General features: G+C 36.0%; 1 protein-coding gene across 4 annotated transcripts; it reads right to left on the minus strand.

The window, feature by feature from the left end:
• Positions 1-518: 518 nt before the first annotated feature.
• BRD9 (bromodomain containing 9) lies at positions 519-24,766 on the minus strand. 4 transcript variants are annotated; one of them, XM_058832559.1, is made up of 17 exons: positions 24,647-24,766; positions 23,525-23,745; positions 21,798-21,930; positions 20,094-20,154; positions 19,023-19,167; positions 17,035-17,145; positions 16,090-16,202; positions 12,983-13,115; positions 10,855-10,930; positions 9,457-9,552; positions 8,570-8,702; positions 7,669-7,780; positions 6,040-6,078; positions 5,522-5,593; positions 4,161-4,263; positions 2,257-2,424; positions 519-1,509 (listed from the first exon to the last, which is right to left on the minus strand). In XM_058832559.1, exons 1-17 carry the CDS (start codon positions 24,717-24,719, stop codon positions 1,409-1,411), a joined length of 1,890 nt encoding a protein of 629 aa, XP_058688542.1. In that variant the 5' UTR covers positions 24,720-24,766; the 3' UTR covers positions 519-1,408. The 4 variants fall into 4 exon arrangements, with proteins under 4 accessions (XP_058688542.1, XP_058688541.1, XP_058688540.1 ...); XM_058832558.1 differs by having other exon boundaries at positions 16,090-16,205; XM_058832557.1 differs by having other exon boundaries at positions 16,090-16,265.
• Positions 24,767-24,799: the final 33 nt, after the last annotated feature.

Raw genomic sequence — 24,799 nt, forward strand, 5'->3', positions numbered from 1 at the left:
TTATATTTACTGTATGAGAAATCATACTTTACTAGAGATCAAAAGCACATTAAAGACACTTTTCAAATGAAATTGTTTTGGGAAGCTGCAGGCTGACACAAGGCTGTGGGTCCATGCCAACAACTCTGTCACAGTGCAGCAAATCATCCATGTCACTTCCAAGAAGTCAGAGTCATCATGAGTCAGAATGCAGGAGCAGCAGTGGAGCCCAAACACACTGCTACACACATTTCTAACAACACCCAGACAGAAAAACCTCACCATGTGCTTTCTTCAGCACTCCTGCTTGGAATGAAACAATCTTCCTATTTAGACTTTATCGAGACTTTACTAGCAGTTATCTGACTTCCTTGATGGTTCCTAAAAACGGACAGATGTTTTTGTTTATAGCTTCATGTGGCATGATGAAATTCATCTTTTGAAGCAGCACATGAATTCAACCCAAAAGTATTTCAGACTTAGCATAAGGAAGCAAACTTTTTTCTGGCAAGAACAACAGATTTTCTATACATCAAAACTGCTTTTCTACTTTTATTAATATTTACAAAATAACGTAAATTCATAACAATTGTCTGCTTGCACATAGCAATAGTACAAAACCCCTCAGTTTCGGTACTGATGTATTATAAAAGTTTTATTTTGGAATTATTGAAAAGCACACCTTATCCAGGTTTTCCATCCTATGAGATATACACATCATATTAAAAAATACAAGTATTATCTTTGCTTTGTGTTTCAAGATACAAGGGATCACAAAAACATTCATCTTTTTCAAATCCAGGGTAGAAGTTTTGTAAATGAGCATTTTACTGGAACCACCAAGCACTGTTACTCTCAAATTAGGTGCTCTCTACAGTGATTAAAAAAAGATTTAAGAATATGGGGAAATGTTTAAAAACGATTTCTATAGATTATTAGCATTAGGAGATGGAAAATACAATAATGATTCAAATTCATGCAGTTATTTTTTCCTCTTTGGAGATGTTCTTGTCTTAACCTGAACAGTATATAACAGAACAATTATCTACACAACTAGTTGATAATTGTACTGCAAGCATTTAATGAGTGCTGCCATGATTCTGGGAACATTAACACTTTTCAGTGTCTATAAAACACAGACTTTTCGAACACATTTGCAGTTTTTCAGTCAAGATTCACATACCAGTTGATAACACTCTCCCTTAACAAACAAAACGAAAGCAGCTCTTGATACATTGCTAATGACATTACGCACTAATTAGTTTGGGGTTCGAGTTTTTTTATATGTTTGCTTGTTTAATCCTGTATACATAATATTATACAGCAATCCTCATAGAAAAGAGGACAAAAATGCAGTTTCTGTCATAGACAAAAACTTTATAAAAACATAATACAATTAAAATACAAAATAAATATAGTACATGTCAGATTAGTTACTAGTAGCATTTGACGTTTCTGGAGACTGAAGAAATTCATAGGGATCATGAACCATGTCTTGCTGTTCTCCAACACTCAGATGAGAGGGGCTTCCTGTTGAACATTGGAAAAAAAATCAAAACTTTAGTAGAAGTACGGAATAAAAATTAACAATATTTATACATATAAACAGCACGGTTATTTCACATGTTCCTTTTAGACTTTTAAAGTAAGATATACAAATGATATTTAAACAGGAGATTATGAAAAAGACATCACAAGACTCTTAGTAATTTAGATAATTTTTGGAAAAGTATTATGCTATTACTGTGAGTTGAATAATTATACAAAATGCAACTAAGTATCATCCATCCAACATCTTCTACCTTCTCAGAAATGGCATTAAGTTCTTAAGCAGTATGTTATACCATCATCCCATCTTACCACTGAATTTTACAGTTGACAATGAAAAGGTCTAGTAGAATCCCACTTGTTACTTGCTGCACACAACTATGCTGAAGTAAAATAATCATTATATACTCCTTAATGTAACTAAGGGCATCAAATGCAAGTGCTTATGGGAATTTTACAGTGAGTTATCAATTTACTCCGCCAATACTTCAATCACATCTAATCAAAACACAGGAAATTACAACTAGTGGTCTTAGTTCTGGAGGTCAAAAGTATGTCTTGTTAGTTACCTCTGCCAGGAGGCACATTTAAAAATTAAAACATTATTAGTCAGCACACTGCTTTATCAGAGTAGTTTTCCACAAAGATTTATGTAAATTACAATGTAAGTTTTAACCAATTTCAAATAGAGCACAAGCACTGCAACTTCTGTGACACAGCTAACTTTACCAAGATGATGTTGGTCTCTTTCAGAGGTATTGGAAAGGGAGCTCAAATTGGATGATGGCCGGGATCCCACTCTGTCAGCCTGAGCTTCATGAAGGTCCTGAAGCAGTTTGGTTGTTTCATCCAGATGTAGATGGTTATCATCATGATCAAGCTCCTTCTTCACTTTTCCTAAGAGACAACCAAAACCCATAATTAGCACATGTACATTGACCCATGAATTACCAAGTCACTATAAAAAAAGTTCTAAACTTAGTTAACACAAGCATTGTCTATACACAAATTACCTCAATCTTGCATTCTCCCTTGCACTTCTGAAAAGCAACAGCTGCAGACCTGGGCAGTATTGGAAGATGAAGGAAATCCCACATGGAAATGGCTGAAACTGAACTGATTCCCAGTATTTGAACAGCTGCAAGAGCTTAATTTGTCTCCCCTAGCTGTTAAACGCCAGACATGGACAGACTGGCCTGGGTTGGAAGGGACCTTAAAGGCCATCTCGTTCCAACTCCCCTGCCATGGGCAGAGATACCTTTCACAAGTCCAGGTTGTTCAAAGCCCAATCCAACCTGATCTTGAGCACTTCCAGGGATGGGGAACCCACAACTTCCCTAGGCAACCTGTGCCAGTGCCTCACCACCCTCCCAGTAAATAACACATTTAGTTTGTGGTAAAAGAGAGCCAGCAAGATCACTTAGATATCTAACTCAAAATACAATTAAAACAGAACATTAAATCTATGGAGGCAAAGATATCCTCATCACAGAAAGTTCCAAGAACAGGATCTTCTCCAGCTACACTGATTTTGCAGTAAGCCAAATTAAACTGTGAAACTGGAAAGAACTGGACATATGTGCCGTTGGACACCTATGCCAATATATGGTATTCTTTCATACAAAGAACTAAAAAAAATTCCCTCAACTTTAAACAAGAAGATAAACCCCTTCTCTTTCTGAGATGTTAATTTTGCAAGAATTATGGAAAGAAGTAATGTCATAAGCTCTCTCTGGAAGCCAACTAATCTAGCAGTATGATTATTTACAGAAAGGCCAAAGAAGAAAATGTAAGTAGCTTTCAGTGGTGCATGAAATTCAAAGTAAGACTGATATGTCTAAGCATTATCTATAAAATGGATATTTATTCAGTTTTTATTGAATTGCAATAAAATTAGAGTGAGACAACATAAAATGCACCCATGTGAGAAATTTGTAGAAATCTTTTTTTCCTTTAAGCCTTTGATTAGTTTGGTTGTGTTTTATAATTGATAGCTTGACGTCTTTCACATTCAGAATTAGAAGTACTTTAAAACATAAGCAGGCCGTTTGCTTGGATAACATTTCTGAAGACATTTGTCCAGCTCAGCTGCCTGCAGAAATGGCAGCAGTAATTCTTGTGGTATTAAAAGGATAACTATCAAAGGCATGTATTTGAAACAGCATCCAAATTCTTTTACACAACTGAGGATACCAGCACCAAAAGTTTCTTCCAATTTCTGCTCTGGGATATTTCGAGTGGCACAATCATCAGGATTCACATACTTACCTAATTCCCAAGTTATTTTACAAGACATCATATGAAGCAACATAATTTCTGAGTGAAAGCTTCACACTGATTCTTAAAATCTATGTTACTGTGAACACAATAAATACAAGCAAAGCTATCAAAATAGTGAGGTGCAAATACTGTTTTCTTCAGTTGTACAGGAAAAGTTAGCTTGGATAACACATGCATATCTCGAAGGAAAACCAGCAAGGTTTCATTTATAAGCCCTAGACTTTTACCTCTGTGAGATGTACACTTACTACTAGTTTTCAAACACTTATTTTATTCTTAGAAAATCCAGCTGTTGCTTAGTCTAAATGGTACAACTAAGCCATAACTGATGTCTTGTGTATTTAGTTACTTACCTAACGAACTTAACATAGAAATATCGAGAGATACATCTGAATATGGCTTCATGGAGAGGAAGTCCAAGTCAGAAGTGTTACTGTCTCCAGCAGATTCTCCAACCTATTAAAATACAACAAACAGAAAGATTAGCAAGAGTAACAAGTTGTCATGTTAACTTTACAATGTTTAAGGTACAGATCCATTCTCTCAGATGTCTTAATTTAACACCTGAAACTGGAGCATCCCTGACCATCTTGGCTAACCTAAATTTCAGAGACAGCTCAAAATGGTTCCTGGACAGACAAGTCACATGAATGGCCAAGACTTTTATCTCACAATCCAGGACTGCTGAAACTCAATTACACATTCAACTCATCCGTGTCTCATGGCAGAACCCTAGCAGCTGGAAGTATTACCAGCATTCTCCATATGTGAACACTGGATTTACTGAAATTTTTTGTACAGTTGGCTGCCTTCTTCACAGTATCAGCTAGAACTGGCCTTTCTAGTATTTTTCCTATACATTTGGAAAATGAAATACAGCCTGCAGTCTACAATTCTCTTTCTTTCCACACCCATTGCAATATTGCTAGTGTAATGGCAGAAAGAAAGAAATCAGAGTCACTAAGCTTCAAAACCCATTCTAAGGGAAACCTCTGAGAATGCCTGATCCAGTAGGAGAAATGAGACACTCAGGTAAACACACAACCAGATATTATCTTTTAGAAATATGAAAATGAAACCTAGCACTTGTATGAAATAACTTAACCAGTCACATTCTGTAGAAATCCACACCTTTCCACAAAACATAAGGAATATTTTTAAAACTATGATTTATTTTTTTTCAGTTGCTATAATGTGATCCATATAATTCTTATGTGAATTGCCATGGAATGCAGTGTATATCTTCTGTTGTCACAAATAATTTGCAAGATAAAACCAGTATCACTTAAAAGAAAGATTTAATTTGTAGCTGTAAAAGCATAAGATATGCATTATTTACCCATACTTTGTAATAGACATTTTCAATGGATGTGGTAAAACTGATTCATATTAATGAGGCTTTTCCAATCTTACAGCAGGCCAAACCTCAAATATCAATCTTCAGATCAAGTAGCTTTTTCAGATTCCTATGGGATCTTTCTGCCACTGAGATTTAGCTATGTATGCTGAAATAAGCTGAAGAACAATAAAGCCACAAACAAAAACATACTGAATATCAGAGTATTCATCTTCAGTACTGCAACCTTATTCTAGAAAATGTAATTTTCATATTCTACCTCATATTGTGGACTGAAACAAAGTAATGCCTCAATACTATGTTTTTGTTCATGTTATTTTTCCTGTTGTTTTCCTCCCCTATCCCAAACCATCTTACCATAATCTGTTTGGAAGAATCCAGACAGGTATTACGCAACTTGTGTTCTTCTTTTATAAGAACTGGCAGAACCTAAAGAACAAAGAAATACTTTAGATCTTAGTATTTCATAGATTATACTTAGTAAGAATGTTCCCTGAGAATGTTTGTGCAATTTACTGGTTTTCCACAGTGAGGTCCTGGGCCATCACAGAAACCTGCCACATTCTGTGATGTTTGAGTAGAACCTTCACAAAAAAATGCTCTTCTCAAGGGCAATCATGTACAGTCATGCCAGCAATTTGGAACTAACAAGGACAGCCTCTCTAGGAATAACCTAAAGCCTCTCCTTTCTCATATATTCCACTTTTCAATCTTTTCTGTGTTACCATACAGAACAGAGGCACATTAAATAAAATAAAAAAATATTGAATGTTGCAAGCTCAGAGAACCTAACTTTCTCTACTTTAAATGCCAAAACACTTAAATGTATAGTAAAAAAACCCCAAACAAACAGACTGAATATTAGCATAACTTACTTTAACTTCATCCAGTGGTTTTACTGAGATGTTTCGCCTCTGGAAAGAAAGAATACCAATAACTGCTGACATTCAACACATGAGAAAGATGTCTTTCTTACACCATTTCAAGTATATTCAAACCACACACAAAAGGAGGCAAAAGACAGCTAACTTTTTCACATATCTGTAATGCAAATAAAATGCAACAGTTGTTGTTAAATATTTTAGTATTATGCATTTTAACTAATCTTTATTTCCTCTGCTCACAAACTTTATATTCAAATGCAGTATCTTTGTCATTACTTCAGTAACTTCTGCTCACAAATCATTCAAGGTTGTACTTTCAGAGATACTAAGTCTCACTCAAATGCAGCAGTACAAAATGCTCAAGCATAGAACACCATGTATATAACCACTGAAACACACTTAATTGTGTAAAATCAATGTATATCCATGTATGTCACAACTGAATAGCATTTTCAAGTGTAAATAGCCTTTGACCATTTGAGAGGTCTTCAGAAATTCTCACCTGGAACGACATTCATAGAAAAACGTGGTAAAAGGCAAAGCCACATTTTATTTTAAAGCTGACTATGTTACATACACACATTCATATATGTAGAAGAGTATTCAAAATATTCAGTTTTTCTTGAACTAATCCTTTACATTTCTTCCTGTTATATGCACCATCTTTTCCCATAGGGAAAAAACACCCAGAAAATTCTAAAGGACCATCGGTGTTTTCCATTCTATTGGTCTTATATCCAACCACCACCCACCCTTATTTCACAAACACCACCGTACGCTTCTAAGTCTGCAAAGATGCAGCATAATCTCATTTCCACCACATCAGGAAGCATCTTCCCACCCTGCCTCCCTTTCTTTATTCTTCATTTTTTCAGAGTGTCAGCATTTTAAACAGCAGACAATTATTGCAAACTAAGAGTGGTTTTCAAAGTGAAGATAACATGAAATTTATGTTCAGAGATTTTGCGATTTTTTTAGCTTATTTTGTCTTGGGAATGCAAGCTTTCTCACTAGAATCATACTAATTTCTGAGAAAACTCTCTTCTCCAATCTTAGAATGAATCTCATCAGGAAAGTACTTTTGTAAATAAGTTAAAACCTTTCCCTGTAGATGCACTACATGAATGTAGAAGGTAGCACTGGGGGCTAACAGACATGTGGTACAGTGATAATTAATCTGTTTTTTAACTTTACTTCCATGTTCCAAATAATTAATCCTTCCATGAGAAATACATTTTGTTTTTCAATTAAGAAAAAACTCAAAACCTGAACAAAAGCATTGCAATGAACTCAGAAGTCTGTATGTAAATCATGACATTGAGTGATGAGGCTGCCCAAACCCCATCCAGTTGGTTGGTTCCTGCTATGCTGCATCTCCTGCCTCCTCCTTTCTTGCAGTCACATAGTGAGCCACACTGGAGAACTGACCTAGTCAGAGAAAAGGATTCCTCCTTCATTGATTAATTCAGTCTCTAATTTGGTTTATAGTTGCTTGAACAGCTAAGCTTGCACTGCTTAAACTGACAGTGGAAAACAAAGCATCTCACACAGTATAAAAAAGCCAGTATGTTCATTCTTATTCTGATGAATTTATGGCACTTCAGTGCACCCAGGACACACCTGCTTTAGCTGATAAATGGTTTTGGAATGGTCGCCACTAGTGATCTGGTCCAGAAGATCATCAACTATTTTCTTGCTGTAACTTCCAGCATCCTTCACAAATTCTTGTAAGCTAGCAGGAATGGAGATAAGCATTACAGAACACATTTACTTTTGTAAAAACTACTTCAACTTAAATATGTTTTCCCAAATACACTGCACTACACCTACATTTTCTTTTTTAACTCTTTTATGCTTCTTCAGAAAAGCAATTAAGGCAGTCAGGACATAGAGCTTTTTCTTTTATTTTTAATAGTAAAGTAGATTTGCAACTTGTCTTTCGCAGGCTTGAACTATCATTGATGGCATGTTAGTGGGGCAAAAAAACAAAACGCAAGCAATAAAAAGCTTGAGATTATTTCTTTCCCTCCAAGATCAACAATTTAATGATAAGTGGTATTTTTCTTTTCAAGTAGCTTTAACTCTTTTGAAACCTCTTGAAAACATCGTTTTAAAGCCACTGAAATATATTACTTGCCTTTTAAAATTATTTACTGCTGGGTTTAAAGCGAAACACCAAATCCGTGGCAACCTATAATATTCTGTGGTTGAAGACCCTAATAACAAGATCTATAACAACCTTGCAATAAAATAGAATAGCTTAAAAGGACAAATGGAAAAGCCCCCCCAAAACTTTCACCACTGCCAAAAATCCAAAGCAAACAAACAAAAACTAAACAAACAAAACAGAAACAAAAACTAAGAAGGATGAAAGTTAACTTCAAATTTTATAGTGATGTTTTAAAAAAATAAGTCCTAGAAAAAAAATCAGGATTTGGAGGTTCTTAGTTGAGCTCTAGTTTAAAATGCTTTGCAAAAAATTGTTATGAGAAGTTAGCCTTCCTAATAAGGAAGCCCTTACCTTAAGGCACACTGGATCCCAGTTTCATCACCATATGCTGAGTATAGGAGCTCCATCTCATCTGGTTTCAAATCATGAAATATAGAGTTGTTTTGCAAGGAAGGTGCTGTATTGGCACTGGTAAGAAAGGTTACTGCACAGGTAAAAGACACAACAAATGATTAGCACAAGTGTCAAAGATCACTTTGGGGAAAAAGAGAGTGATTGTATTTTCTGAAACAGACACAGGAAGTGCCATGTATTTTCTCCTCCAGCTGGAAGCAAGACCAGTATCTCAAGGACACTTCCCAATTCTAGAATCAGGACAACTGTTTTAACATATAAACAAACATATTTATACTACTGAAAAATCAAGAACTAAGTTATCCACCCCACGCCAAGAAGAAAAAGGTTCATGGCCACATTCCCTTTTATATTTCTACATTTTGTGTCCATCTATTTTACAGTTGGTTGCCAGTCAGTTTCTGGACAGCAGATTAGAAACTATTAAAAACTGTCAATAATACCAGGAAAAAAAATTCAGTCTGCAAAATCTTGGTCATATGTTGCAAAAATGCAAATGACTGGAAGCTGTTTTTCAACTAAGTGCAATTACTGTGGCAAAACTATTTCCCCCAGAGGAAATGGGCTACCATTATTGGAAATCTTCTAGTGTGGCTATAACACTAAGGTAAAATATTAATCCATAAAGTGCTAATTAAATTATGTTTAATAAGAAAAAAATTCAATTTAATAAAAACTGCATTCTTCTATTAATCATTGTATGTTATAAACATAACCAAGCAAACTTTCATATAGAGACAGGTATAAACTGATATTATTTAATATCAAGTAATTGCCTGAACATTTAATAAACACAAAGTTAAAAGATGGTCTTTTGTATTTACCTTTATTTCTTCGCTCATCTTTGAAGCCCAGTGTAGTAAAGCCAGGTAGTAACTTGCTGGACAGTGAACTCAGATCCACTGGGTGAGTTTCTTCCTCTAATAATTTGATTTAAAAGAAGGATTAGAAAAGCATTTCATGCTTACAATTTGTGACAAATAATTAGAATTTGCTATTTTAGAGCTGCAATTAACATAGAGACTAAATGTCTTTTAAAATACACAATAATGGTAGGTACTGTAATTCAGGTGCTCCATTTAAATTTCAAACACAAGCTATAAATATGTTTCCATGTCATATTCACAAGATCTATGGCTTATTTAAGTTACTTCACTTTTAAAGTATACTGCAGCATATGTAATTATTTTAGCAGCTGATTCACAAACTTTCAAGATCCAGGTATCACTGAAGTGATAAAAGCAGTCTCTTGTGTTGACTAAATGTTTGCTTGTTTATAGAAATCCATTACCATCACTCTCTAAATTTTCAGTGGCATAGTTTTAGAGGCATTAAATCACTTTTTTTTTTTTTTCTCAGAAATAGGTAATAGGCATAGTAGCAGCCAAAATGCTCCATTTCATTCCAGAAAAATTTACTTCCAAATGACAAATAATTTAGCAGGCTTGCATCTCTCAATGTGATTAGTCAAAAGCATTCAAATATTCATCAGTGAAACAAGAGGAAAGCTGTGAAAAAATTCTAATCTCAAAATGTGCTAGAGAAGGAAGTGCTAAATCAACATGACACTCAGCACCAAATCATTATGGCATTACATTCATTAAAAATTTTCAATACATCTGCATCTTGATCTTGAAATTCAAGCAAAGGAAAAACATAAAATAGTATAAATAGCATAACAGTAACAGAAAAAAAAAACCACTAGAAGATTAAGAAACTAAAAAAAATGAGTAAAACCTCATAAATTTAAAACTGAAATTTAGTTAATGATTTAAATTAGGTAAAAAAGAGGTAAAAGATTATTCTCAATTTGCATCCATGCACTGCACATTTACATAGGATTGCAGGATTTTCATTCACCTTTTTTCATTAGGTATTAACACTACAGTGTACATGCAGTAAAAGCTTGTCTTCCAAGCTCATTATAAAGTTGTAGCAATGTTTAAGTGCTTATAAGAACATATTTTATCTTCTCACTGTTAGCATCAGCAAAATAAAGCATCTGAAGAGTGAAAAAAAGGAAGGCAAACAGAAACACCTCTGTGGTGTCTGGGGAAATGGTTTGGGAAATAATTAATGAAAATAATAAAAAATATTTAAAAATTAAAAACAATTTAAAAACTCATCTATACTACACAGGATCTGTATCCACAGTTAAGACTTCAAAATCTGTTAGAACATGCAAGACTAGAAATGTTTGCTTGAAAGAATATGGCTTTTACCTTCTGCTTCTGGATCAGATGAATTTACTACACTAAATAATAAAGTTCCATCTCCATTTTTTTTCAGATAACCAATCTGTGAATAGAACCAGAAAGATACAGGAGGAATCATTCAAAACTGTTCACACTCAAAGAAGGAGTTGCCCATTTACAGGAACCTTTAAAAAGCATTTTTAGCTGTATTGAGATACTGCAGTTTGGTATTCCCTTTTTCATACAGAGAACCCTGGGTCACAACTATTTAACACCACTTAGCAAGTGTTTCAGAACAGAAGACTTAGGAGCAGAAGTTCATAAATCATATATACAACGCCTTATTCATCTTTCTAAATCAGATCTGAAGTTTTCACCCAAGACAAACACAATTCCATTATCATTAGCATGGAGCCAGCCTTTCTGACTGCAAAGTCTAGAACACATGCTCCTTTTAAAAGCAGAACTTTAAGTCCTATTCACAAAGTCACTGTTTATTTTCAAATGTAGATTGAACTGCTTGTTCTCATGTCACACCCACAACTTTCTCTACTTAGCAGTACTTTTATGAACACACTGCTGATTTCTTCAAGAGGAAGTGCTGTGACAGACCTATGGAGGCAGACAAGCACAATGCTAAAGGCAGATGTGAAAGACAACAAAGCACACCAGGGTCTGTAGAGTCAGAGCCAGATCTGATGCAACAAGCAAAGCTAACGTCAGACAGAAACCGATTCTGAGGTGCCCCCCACTCAGGGAGGCAAAGCCCATCTTGTTGGAGTCCCATGTCCCACAGGTAACTATAGCTTCCCTGGACAAGACCCTGTAGCCCCAGAAAGCAACAACTGACTATATATCAACTGAGAAAAAAACCCCATTGTAACCTCTCAGTATAAAGAGAAAATAAAAACTGTTCTCTTCCTACAAAAATATTAGTAAATACTTCCAAGGAAATCAACAACAAATCTGTTATTTTGGCTTTTATCCTTCTCCATCTGAAAAAGTTTAAAACTCTCTCCATACAGGAGGCCAAATCTAATATTGGCATACAGTAAAAACAGAGGTCAGAGATGCTTGAAAGAAATACATTGCAGCTTCACTATTCTTCAAAGTTTTACTTAATAATTCAGTTGAGCCTAAACTGACACCATGATCAGCACCACTGCCCAAGAAATGGACATTTAGCTTGAAAACATAACACCACGTCTGCTTCTAAGTAAAGTCTCTTTTGCAATCGTTTTTAAAGAGCTGGAAAATTCAGGATGTGGACACATCCTGATTCTTTTCTCAACTGCAGTGGCCACTAGAGAGACAGATGAGAAATAGGAGCAAAAACGGGAATAATTCTCCATAAAAGGCAAGGGAAAGAAAGTAAATGTGTCTCAGTACAGGTGTGGAGAGAATGCCTGGTGCATTCACTCCAATCCTAGCATAAGGAAATGAAAGAATTCATCACCATCATCACAGAGCTAAAAAACCCAGTCAAAAAACTGATCTTTAAGAGAAGACTGCACCAACAGCACCACCAAGCTCGTCCTTCTAACCCTTGGAAGAGCACAAAACCCAAATACATGGAACATCAGAATCACATTCAGGACTGTCAAACTTACTATCTAAACCTAATCAATAAAAGATCCTTGTATTTGGTATTCATGCTACAGCTGACAGCTACTACTTGTAAATACAAAACTACAACAGTTTACAGACTCTCCTTATTAAACAGTAATTAACACTACAAATATGTTAATTCCTGGGGGGGGGGGGGGGGGGGGGGGGCAGAGGGGGAAATTCTAATAGCTCTTAAACCTATGCCAACTTTTTCTGAGGTTGCAACATTTGTGTGTAATGTTATTTTAATCACTTTCAATGCTAAGGGCTGAAATTCAAGATTGAGTAACATTTAACTGTTTCCTTCAAGTGAATTTCCAAAGATGTTCAATAGAAGCTGAGATCCACGTAGGATCCCCCTACAGTGGCTTTCAGTAGAAACTAAATGATAGACAACAGCAGTATCTGTTCTGTGGTATTCCACAAACATACATCCCACATGTTCCAGTCTCAGAAAGCCTAACAGTAAAGCCTGTTTCCTCAGGTGAAACAAAGCATTCAGCAGACAGGCACAAACTGGAACTGCAAACTGCCATGTGCAGTAGACCTTGCTGTTGGGTAGATATCGATTGATCCTATCCCGAGCTTCATCTGCTGCATGTTCCACTAGTGCCAGGACATGTTCTTCAGCAGTGCTGTCCGTCAGGCTGCACGCATTCCCCTCAGGCTCAAAAATGCAGCTAAAAAAGAGAAGAAGAGGAGCTGTAGAAATTAAAAGCTAAAACTAAACAAAGGGCTGAATTCTGGCTTTGCTTAATAGAACAACCAGTCCCACTGTTCTCCCAGTGTCAGTCTACTTCAGCATTTAAGTGGAATTATCATCACATTAAGAGGTTTTGCAGCAGAAGCTGCAAACTACCAAACTACTTAACTTTGAAAATTTAATTGTTTCTGTACCTTGATGAAGATAAAGTACAAAACAGAGATTGGGAGTAAAACTGGCATTAATACAAGGTGAATGCTGTATGCATCCTTAGTCTCCCACATGCATGAATATGCTATTTTCAAAAATTCCCAAAAGGAAGATGCAGGAAAAGAATTATGTAATGAGGGATAGAAACTGTTGCTTATCAGAGAAAAAAACCCAACAGGCTGCATTTATGATGATTAAATCATACAGCTGCTTACAGAAGTAGGATACAAGTCCCAGTCTAACACGGAGTCCTTTAATTCCTATGTTTTTTAGTATTGGCAATTAGCATTCCTAATCTGAATCACATAATTGCTTGTAATTGAAATTACAGAATTCAACATTTATCTTTCAGTAGATCCCTTTTCATTAATGTTCCAAACCAATAAAATCATAGAAAATAAGCATACCCAAGGATGGAACAGGAACACAGCTATCACATAAAATCAGAAAAAGGTAGTATCATAACGAGAAGTGTGAAGATATCATAGAATATGGCAGTCTTCATTATATTTTATATATAAAATAAATGTTGTACATCAAAGTATTTCAGGGCATTATATGGACATTAGACACTAGGGCCAAACACCTTAGGTACTGGGTAGAGCATCTCCTCACACCAAATCCATTTCTCTCTCCTGGGTTATCTTCTTCCATTTGCTTAGCTAAGAATTTCTCTCTGTATAGAGTTTCAGATCCGATACACAAGTAAGTCTTGCTATTAAAGACAATAAAAAGATCACAGGATCATACTATTACGAGACAAATGTGTTATACTACTTTGTGTCATTGAAACTTTCAGAAAGGGTGTACACAGCAGGAAACTCCTCAACAACTGGCACTTTTTCTATCACACACGACAGAATAATTAAAGGACAAGAATTTTGAGAGAATGTTCAGAAGATTGCAACATCCTAAACAAAGTTTTCAAAAACTATTTAAACATTAGGATGTTCAAGTGATCAAGTCACTTCTTCCTCCATATAGAGGTCTAAGCTGCTTTAACACTTTGCAAACATTCAACTTCTTCTCTGTCTGCAACCATGAAATATGAAGGCAAAAATATCTGCTACTAGGTTTTATTTTCCCCCTAGAGGTCTTACTGTTCACCAAAAAATACAGTATCAATCCTACAAATGCAAAAATACAAGTATTTAAAATTTCACATTAATTAGGAAAAAAAAATTCATTCCAACTACTAAAGTTATATAAATATTGGGAAGAGCAGAAAAGTAGATTTGTACTACAACTGATTGCTGAGAAACTGGTACTAGGATAAAATTAAAGGTAATTTTTAACTATCTGAACTGTATGATAAGGTAAATATTAAAGACAGAGCCACACTGTATGGTTTGGCAGTCTCAATTTCTTGCTCTGTGACAAAGAATGAAGTTACTCCTGTGGTAGAGTTTATGCAAGAATTAATGCTGGACACCACCTAAACCAAATTATTGTGTCTTCTGAAAAAATACAATCAAAAACCAAAGTACCCTCTCCTGAAGACTTCTTTACAAAGAGGTGCTTTCAGTTGATTTCTATCCACAATCCATCAAACAAAGAACAAATTATACTTTCTTAATTCTCTGATACAGCAACAGGTTAGTTTCTACATGTTATCATTAGAATAGCTTCCACCACAGATAATTACTGTTTAAACATTATTTTTAAATATACATGTTGCAGTCTTCTATTTCAAAAAACCCCTAAGTTAGAACACTACTTCTTCAGTCAGCATTAAGGATTACAAAAATGCTGAAAGTGCAAAAAATGAAAAGTGGCTGATCAGAATTCTAAAGTTCACTTTTTAAAAACATGAAACAAGGTATATTTCACTTTTCTTACTTTGAAGATTTAAAAAAACCAAACAAACTGCAGAAAATATCTACATGATCAGATTATTTACAATATGACTAGTGATGCTCTGTTGCAGTATTTTTCCAGAAAATTCCAGCTGATACAGTGCTCTATAATTTAAATTCACAGTCTATCTTTGGATGCCTATCCAAGAACACTGAACAACCTAAGCTGCTTGTGTGTCATAGTTTCTGCTAAAATCTCATAAAATAAATTGACTAAATTCAGACTAAAAAAAAAAAAAATTACTAGCATTAGATTTTAGCTATAAAAAAATTAATTTCGGACATGGGGGTACCTATTAGCTAGAGGATTACAACTGCACTAGCAGTGTAATACCCATGTATTTTACCAAGGAGCTTAATAAGATTTCACTGGAGAGATGCTGTCATATGCTCCAGAAATAATGTCCTGTACCTTCATAACCTGCCAGACACAGTTTAAGTTAAATAAAATCACTCACTGATCTGGGGCCACTTTGCCCTCTTGGAAAGAACCTCTTACATTTAGATGAGACTACTTTAGGAAAGGAAAAAAAGGGACAAAATGCAAAAGCTATTTGTAGCTATATCCAATATAAAATAACATTCTAAACCATTATGAGAAGAAACCACTCATTATTTAATACAGACATAAAGAAGAATGAAAATATCTCTATAGATATTAATTTTAAGTGTTTGAAAGAATATGCAGTGAACTTTTGAATGGTTTGCTTCAAGTTAGGAATCACTAGGTTATTAAACAAGTTCTGTAAGTAAAATACAATAAAATTGTCCATTTATCCTATGGACCTCAAAGAAAATGCTGAGTTTTTTTCCTCAGCTTTTTGCTGCTATGTAATACTACAAAAGCTGCAACAAGCCAGTAAGCATGCCCGTTAAGACCTTTACCTAATAACTTCTTTATTTTGCTTTTTGGATTTCTTGGTAGTTTCTGCTTGTACAGGAACAACTTCAGGAACAGGTTCTTCAACTGCTGTATCTTCATCACCCAAAAGTGCTGCCTGCTGAGAAAAATCCATGTCCTGCATAAACGACATGCTGCGCTTCAAAGCTAACAGCCGTTCCTAGAATCAGAAAGGACAGAGCGGCAGGGACTTAACCTTTCCCTCATAGCCAAGATGCTATGATAATGGGATGGGATGGGATGGGATGGGATGGGAATGGCCATGGCCTTATTTTGTTCTTAATGTCTCGTTCCAATGGCGATGCAACATGATTTGGTCATGGTAGCATGGCATCAGAATTTCTGCAGCCCAACTATCAAGAGAGAAACAAACAAACAAACAAACTGCATATGCAAAAACAACTTTTTTACACAAAACTTACCATCATGGTAACACACGCACACACACACACACACACACACACATATACACAGAGCAGCTCACAAATAAACCTTCATTTGACAAGCCAACAACTGTATTTGAGTAAAAATATTTGTGACACCTCTGCAAACTCCTCTACATCAAGCACCTTGAAAAAAGTAGTGCTTTCTGGTTTATGCAGAAATAAAAATTAAATGATGTCTTGTTTTCGAAGTGTCAGCCAGAAGCAAGATTTTACAGTAGAGTTTGGTATATGTAGATCTTAACTGCTTCCACTAAAAGAAGCTCTTACAGACTTCAGTGGTACAAATAAGGTTAAGAAATAAGTAAAAATTGCTGGTTTATAACAAGAATGCTATCAAACCCTGAAACATAGCAGCACTAACTGGCACTGCTATAATTCATCACAGATGGATGAAACATTTACCATTGTTACTTTGTTCCTTTTAAGTATGGTAACATAAAAACCCCCAAAGTTTCCACTTTTTGTTTTTAATAGGTCTCTTACTTTGCTCATCATCTTAAAGCCTGTGTGCAGTATCTTCTTGGCTAGCTTGTAGTAAACAGTATCTGGTCTGTTGTAAGTCATTGCATTATCACACATCAGTTTAAAATCTGCCTGTAAAATATAAAACAAAAGAACTGTAAACATTTCAAGTCCTTTGTTAAATAACTGGAAGATACCACTCCATCTTGGCAGCTCTTTGAAGAACACACTAATGTTCCAGCAGCAGCCTCATGAATGCAAGCCGAAAGGAGAATTGCAAAGGTTTGAGCCTTTTCTCCTCACCTTCTACCTTCTGCTCAATTTCTTTTGGAACTGACTTTTGGTTATAAAAAACACACTCTTTCCTAAATGCCAGAAATAACATCATCTCCTTAACCAAATGGACCAAAAAAAAATTGGACCAAGCCACAAAGGTAACTTTTTACAGCATTTAAGCCCTCTGCCTCCAATTATCAAGACCTTCACAAAGACAGAAATTAAGAAGGTGACATGGAGGAGCAAACTGGGCAGACAAAGAAGTGCATGTAAGCTACACTTCTAGTGATAGCCTTTTAAGCACTGCAGAAAAAGCCAGTCTTTTGCTTGCCTACTTTGAAGTAGACCCTTTTCTTCTGAAGTGAAATGAATGAGTTTGCTGCAGCAATTGCCCCTCTCCTAAATGCAGGAGAGAGTTCTTGCGGACTCTACTCTTAGACAGATTATTTATTGTCTTGTGACTAGCCTCAGCTAGTTATATCAGACAGGTACCTTTTGAGCAGACCTTGTTTCAGAGGTTAAAAACCTGCAAACTTCATTTCTGTATTAAGTTTATGGCTTTGTAGTTCTGTGTAACCTCATGTATCTAGAAAGGGAGTCCAATTCCTTTTTCACTCTAACATGGGCACACTTTTGGCAAACTTTTATTACTCCTCCGACTACCAGTAGAAACTAAGTCCTTGGAAACAAAAAAAGTCAGTCTAAAAAATACTGTGATTTTCATTTTTTTTTAGGTTTCTATCCACCAGTTTCAATACTGCAACCTTGCCTGTAACTTAACAGTCACAGAGCTCCCACCCAAAATTCCCTTTTAAGCTGTTGAATAACACAATCCAGCATAACAGAATTTGGAGACCTGAAGGCACTCCTGATGGCAATGCTATCATGAATCCTTTTCCACTATTTCCTATAAATCTCTATAGCATATTTAACAAAACAGAAAAATAATCTTTGTCAAAGCATCTGTAAGAAATGTAAACCATTCTTTGCTCACCTTGTTGGACCTTTCAAAAAGAGAGATTAACCCTGAGAAACAAGCCAATGTTGTCTTGCCATGGCTACCGTCTTATAAACATCAGTCTAGGAAAAAGCAATTCCAAAGGCTGCTAATAATTCATGACCTTCATGAATCATTTAAGGAAAACTCCTCTCCTTCAGGAGCTAGTAATACCATGAAAACTTTTTTTACTGTACTGTCTGTAAAACCATGATGGCGCTAATAAATTATTACAGCAATAACAATACACTTAATATCAAAGTTAAGTTGCAAATAAACTTGCCATTTAAGTTTCTGACAGAAGACAATTTCTAATGAAGTTCTATGAAAAACAGGATAACTAAAGATAAAAAATAAGTAGTTGTTATTGACTCATACACAAAATGCTTCAGTATATCCACAGGTTTCTTGCAGACAGGTCCAAATTACGTTTAAATCAATCTAACAAAGTCTAGAATAAAAAAAGAAAAAGAGCTCAATGGCTTAAGTCTTTGTGATAGTCTTACTCCTGTTGAAGTTTAGCAGCATAAATTCCACAGAACTCTAGATGTTCTTGGTTTCCTTAGTAATTTATAGAAGACTGTAGTAGAATCTGACAGATTCTTTGTAAAACACTTAATATACAAAAGCGTTCAGTTCTGAAAAAAATGAGCATTAATTAAGAAAGGCTTCGACAGTTAAAAACAATCTTCAGTTTCTTACTAGTTGTGAAATATCTAAACCTTTATTAATTCACCTTGAATTCAGTGACTGATTTGTATTCATTGGCTGCAATTTTTTCCTTCATCGTACCAAAATCCATAGGGTGTTTTATTATCATGGAATATCCAGGAGCAATGGCATCCGTGACTGGAAAAGCAAAAAACCCATGAGGATCTTTCCTAAAAATAAAAACAATACATTTAGATATACAGCAGCAAACAAAATGATCCTTGCTTTTGTATCACATTAATGACAACAGTACTACTTAAAAAACAAAAAAACACTAGAAACATTCTCATAAAACAGATGTGTGTTTGAAAAATTCCCTGATAAAGGAGAGCATTTTGATTTCACATATGTACTTCTATTCAAAAAGCAATTCTTGAAATTTTCCATTAAAAATATCTTTCAATTCAATTCAATGAGCAAATGATCAATTCAAGCTAGTCCTTGTATTTCTTAATTAATGCTTGTATGTTTTCTATGTCTCTACAGTCCAACTCAGTCTTTTGGCACCATTGAGGAAAAAAATGCCTCTGTTCATAAGGTCCTCAAAAATAAATACAATGTTTAATTTTTTAAAATTAGTTCCAAATTTAGCTCATTGCTACAAAATAAAAAAGGAATGTTTTTTTATGAACATAAGTTGCAGGTTTAAGAAAACAACAAAATAAAAAGTCTCTCCAAATTCAGAAGATTATCAAGTAACCAGGTCTAAATTTGCTTTGTATCTGATAGTGGACACTGAATAAAACAAAATTTAACTTAAACAGTTATATTTTAAAATATTGTAGAGTTATAACTGGCTTTTAATACCTAAACTAAGTCATTAATATTTAATATATTTAAAATAGCAATGTATCCTCTGCCCAAAACACTTATTTCCCTGCCCAATGCTAGAATTGCAAAGTTGGTAATAATTTTCCTCAACTTATCTTTAAAAACTACCAGGTCTGACATGGTTGCAAAAGTTAACAAATAGATTGCAGTCAGTCTCTAGGCACTACTTTCAAACAGAAAACCAGGGTAGGAAGTTGCCAAGTAACAAATATAAAAATGCATCAGACATGGCCAACACAGCTGAAGACAGAATAACATTTACTACCTTTGAAGCTGGCGAAGGAAGTGTTCCAGTAATTGCTGGATTGGTGTGCTCTCATTTTCAGCTGCATTTTGAGATGAAAACACAGATAAGTGCAATGAAACAGCATATGTGTACATTTATTTATTTAAAAATGTAAGTACCAGAGAGAAAAATCTTACTACAAGTACAGCTTGTACTGATCTGAAGCTGAATGTGACATGGATTTCAAAGCAGAAGCACATCAGATTTCTAACCACACAGTACCTATTTCTTCTTTTTTTATTTCCTGAGCTTTTTTATCATATCAAAACCTTGTACCTATTAAGTCAGATGTAGTGCTAAGTTTAGTAGCTCTAAGAATATATATTAATAAGATTAAAATAATTATGTTATATATTTTTGCAGAAAAAGTGAAATTTGGTTGCTCAAATACTGCAGTTGGGAAATCCACATCCTTACAACAAGCTTGCTGTGCAATTTTAATGGTTTCTTCATCATAAAACCCATGCAATTCTCTAAACCTTTCAATCACAGAGTGACAAACAGATGCAGATTTGCTGGCAAGAAAGGTAATAATTACAATTTCACTTCCTGTACAGATCACACAAGAGACACTACGTGTTTATTACCTGTTGCTTCAGAAAGACTGGCTTTAGTGAAGTTTGAAACATTAAAGAAGCATCAAGAACTGAAAATCCAACTCTCCATCACAATAGAGGAAACACATTTCCTTTCTTAACCAGAATGGGTCAGGTAATTTATACGCTTTCCAATACCATTTTTACAACCAGATGAAAAGAGAATAATACAGGAATAGTTTCTATCTTGTCAGTTTTTAAGGCTCCTGACTACCCAGAGACATAAAACTCTGACCTGAAAATTTCAGTTACTTTGACACCTATGGCCACCATTCCTCAACTAAATGTGTGGTCACAATTATAAAATTCCTTGGGATTACTTGAACAGTCAAAGGACAGTATTCCAAAGACAAGACTCACAAAATTCCTAAAGATACCATCCATTTTCAGGCTTATGTGTAACTGAGATCTTGATGTAATTGAAAATTCTCTAAAGTAAAGGTTTCCACTGAGTAATGCTGAGTTTTAATTAACAAGCAATCGCTACAGGTAGAAAAAGACTGCCAAAATCTGAAAGGATTAAACATGCAGAAGTTGCCACACACAACTGAAAAATATTTTGGCTGCTGATAAGAATTAAAGATTTGTTAATGAAAAACGAGTGATGTGTGATGTTTACAGTTGTGATATACTATCACAACTTCTTTTCCATGGAGATAGTAAAATTCCACATAGATTAGAAAACAAAGCAGAAGATCCAAACAACACCTAAGAAGTCTCCACAAGAGTTTCTGCCCTTGAACTAAGTGTAACTTAATTTCAGACATTGATCTGATCACTGTTGTGTAAGTACAAAGGAGAGGGAATTAGAGGAGCTTTAATAATGAAGTTTATTCTGCCAAGGAACAGAAGCCAGAGACAGATGGCAACATCAGTCACCTGAAAACAAACCTACTAAAACATGGAAGCACCAAGAGGAATATTGACTTTTCAGATACCAGAAAGTTCTGAATGTTGGAAAAAGTAAAGTCCTTGCATTTCAGTAAATCTTCATGAAAATTTTACGTTTTGGAACGTTCAAAAAAAAAGCTTTGTTTTGTGTGCTTTTAAAAAGAACCAAAATCATTTAAACTTTCACAATGCCCACCTGGCTGAGTTCTGCATGCTCTGACAGGACGATCTGGAGGAGGCTCAACCTCCACCTTTTTCCCAGGATCAAAGTCATCAGTTTCTCCTTCAGTGTCACACTGCTCCTTCTCCCTTTTCCTCTTTTTCTCTTCCTAGAACAGCACAGAGAAGTATTTTAGAGGGACGTACTTGGAATGTGCAATCCCACACATCAAAATACAAGAAACAGTGATGCTTTTAATTTGGAATACTCATTCAATATCAAAGTCATAATATGGTTTAAACAATACTGCACATGTTTTCACTTTTACTTTTTCAATTTTCTTCTCCAATTAAAACTGAACTGTTCATCATTTGCTACCTTGTATTTAATACAGTATTGTTCTATCGTTCCTGCATGTTTATTGAAAAGACCAATTCTGAAGCTGTTTATATGTAAAACTTCATGATAATAAGCTACACCAGAGAGCAAAGAAAGTTCATTTACTATTGAGTAATGATCAATCTGTGGCTCCGCTCTCATCAATGTATTTTTGTTGTTAGTCACATTAAACAGAAATGACCAAAACACGTGACAACTCAGCCAATAAAAGAATCATAAGAAACAGTGATGGAAATTAATGATCTCTTTCTGGATTTCAAAGCAAAGGCACACCTAAGCCACTCCTGAAATCCTGCAATTATTAATCCACATTTGCACAGAAAAGCACGCTTTCATTAACCTTCCTTAGACCATGGTTTTGTTACTTAGCTATCCGTTTGCTTATTTTGAATGTATTAATAATGAAGTTCTGGGAAAAAACATCCAAACAACCCCCACCCCACAACTCAGTAAAGGCAACTGATACTGCAAAATCTTGTATGCAGGACAGCTAGTTTTGCTACATTTCGAGTTGCAGACTGAAACACCTGTACTAAGAAAATTGTGCACTATCTGTGCTGTATTCAAGAACTTCTGAATGATCCCATGAGATATGTCACTTCCAGTTAATTTTTTGTTAGGCTTGTATTACTTAGAATTGATAGCTGTTAGCCAAAAACACAGGCAAAGTAGCACCAAAAAAACTGTCAGATAAGAATAGTAAAACTACATGACAGGAAAGAATTAAAAAAGCAGAGAGGTCCAAGAACCATTACTACACAACAGAAATACTATTAAAATTAAATTGTTTAAGTAACTGTGTTGTCAATGTCTTACTGTTGCTTTTGATTAAACTCCCCAGCGTTCAACACAACAAGTAAGGTGACTACCTGCTCCTAACAAAGCCACAAAGCCTAGCACACAGGTTATACCAAGAGCCAACCAAGTAATGTAACACAGTACTCAACAGTAACAACTTCAGTATCCAGTAACTTGGCACACCTCAAAAAGATAAATGCAGCCTGGATTTATTTGAAAAGCTGTAAATGCCCTCCCTAAAATGGTAGCAAAACGTGTTTGTAACCTGGCTAAAATACAAAACATCCTACTGAAAAACAGAAGCATTCATTCAAGACAAATAAATAAGAAAAATAAAGAGTTATAAGAAGGAAGCTTTTACTATGTTCACAGAATCATCAGTTTTAAATGACTTTAAATGGCACTACACCAACTCACACACACGGGTTTTCCATACATCTGAAGTGCTACCTCCAAAACAATAAGCTTCTTGCAACAGTGATTTAAACAAAGTTCTGCACCAGATTTTAGACCTGACAAGCAAGCATGAAGGCTGGTGTGTCTGAATTCTAAAAAACACAGCTTACCTTTCTCTTTCTTCTTTCCTCATCATCTAGATGCTTTTCTTTATCCTTCTCTGACTTTTTCTTCTTTTTTTTCTTCTTTTCTTTATGTCGTTCTCGCTCATGATCTGATCTATCATCATAGTAACTAGAATCATGCCCTGACCCAGAAAGTTCAGTGACTTCACTGCCTCCAACCTTAAGAACCAGCTTTAAGGGTTTTTCCAAAGGCTTGTCCACATAATCTAAATTAAAAGAAAAAATAAAAATAAATCCACAGCACACAGCAATTACAGAATCAGTCTTAATTAGGTCAGAAAAGATCGCTGAGATCGAGTCCGATCTACGACCAAACACTACCATGTCAACTAGACAATGGCACTAAGTGCCACATTCAGTCTTTTCCTAAGCACCTCCAGGGACAGTAACTCCACCACCGCCCTGGGCAGCTCATTCTAATACATAATCATCCTTTTTGTAAATAAATTCTTTCCCAATATCCAACCCGAAGCTCCCCTAGCGCAGCTTGAGGCCATGTCCTCTCGTCCTGTCACTGGTGGCCTGGGAGAAGAGACAGATCCCCACCTGGCTACACCCTCCTTTCAGGCAGCTGCACAGCAGTAAGTTCTCCCCTGAGCCTCCCTTTCTCCAGGCTAAACAACCCCAGCTCCAAGGCTTCTCCTAGAACTAGTGTTTATAAGAATTCGCTGCGAATCAAAAATATACACAATACGTTCCGAAAGAAAAACAATAGCTAAGACTAACAAATCCAAGCTAACATACAGTGGTGCTGCACGTCTTACGTTGTGACGTCCCACAAACCTGCCAAAACATAAGAAACCGGCTCTTCGGCCTCCCCTGAAAACATCGCAAGGTCCTTGCAGAGCAAGGTGAAATTAAGCATCACTCAAGCACCGCAGTGACCGGATCCCCTCAGGAGCAGCCGTGGGAAGCAGGGAGACGCTCGGGCTCACACCCCACGGCCCACCCCGCGTTCCTCGGGCCGCCCCCACCGCCGGCAGCTCCGGCGCTCGGAGCAGGGTCTCTGCCCAGGCCCCCAGCCCGCGCAGGGACGCCGGGACCCGCCGGCAGCCGGGGGAAGGGGCGGGCGCATCCCGGCTACAAAAGGGCCCCCCTTGCTCTTACCGCTGTAGGAGGTGGCGGAGGTCGAGCGCCATTCTGCCTTCTCGGCTTTGTGCTTCTTGTGCTTCTTGCCCATGGCGGAGCCGCAGCCGGCCCCGCCGGAAGCGCTGGGGAGGGCGGACCCTCCCGCCCGCCGCGGAGGAAGATCCGGGTGAG

This window comes from Poecile atricapillus, chromosome 2 (genome assembly GCF_030490865.1).
Source record: "Poecile atricapillus isolate bPoeAtr1 chromosome 2, bPoeAtr1.hap1, whole genome shotgun sequence".
Classification (NCBI taxonomy): Eukaryota; Metazoa; Chordata; class Aves; order Passeriformes; family Paridae; genus Poecile; species Poecile atricapillus.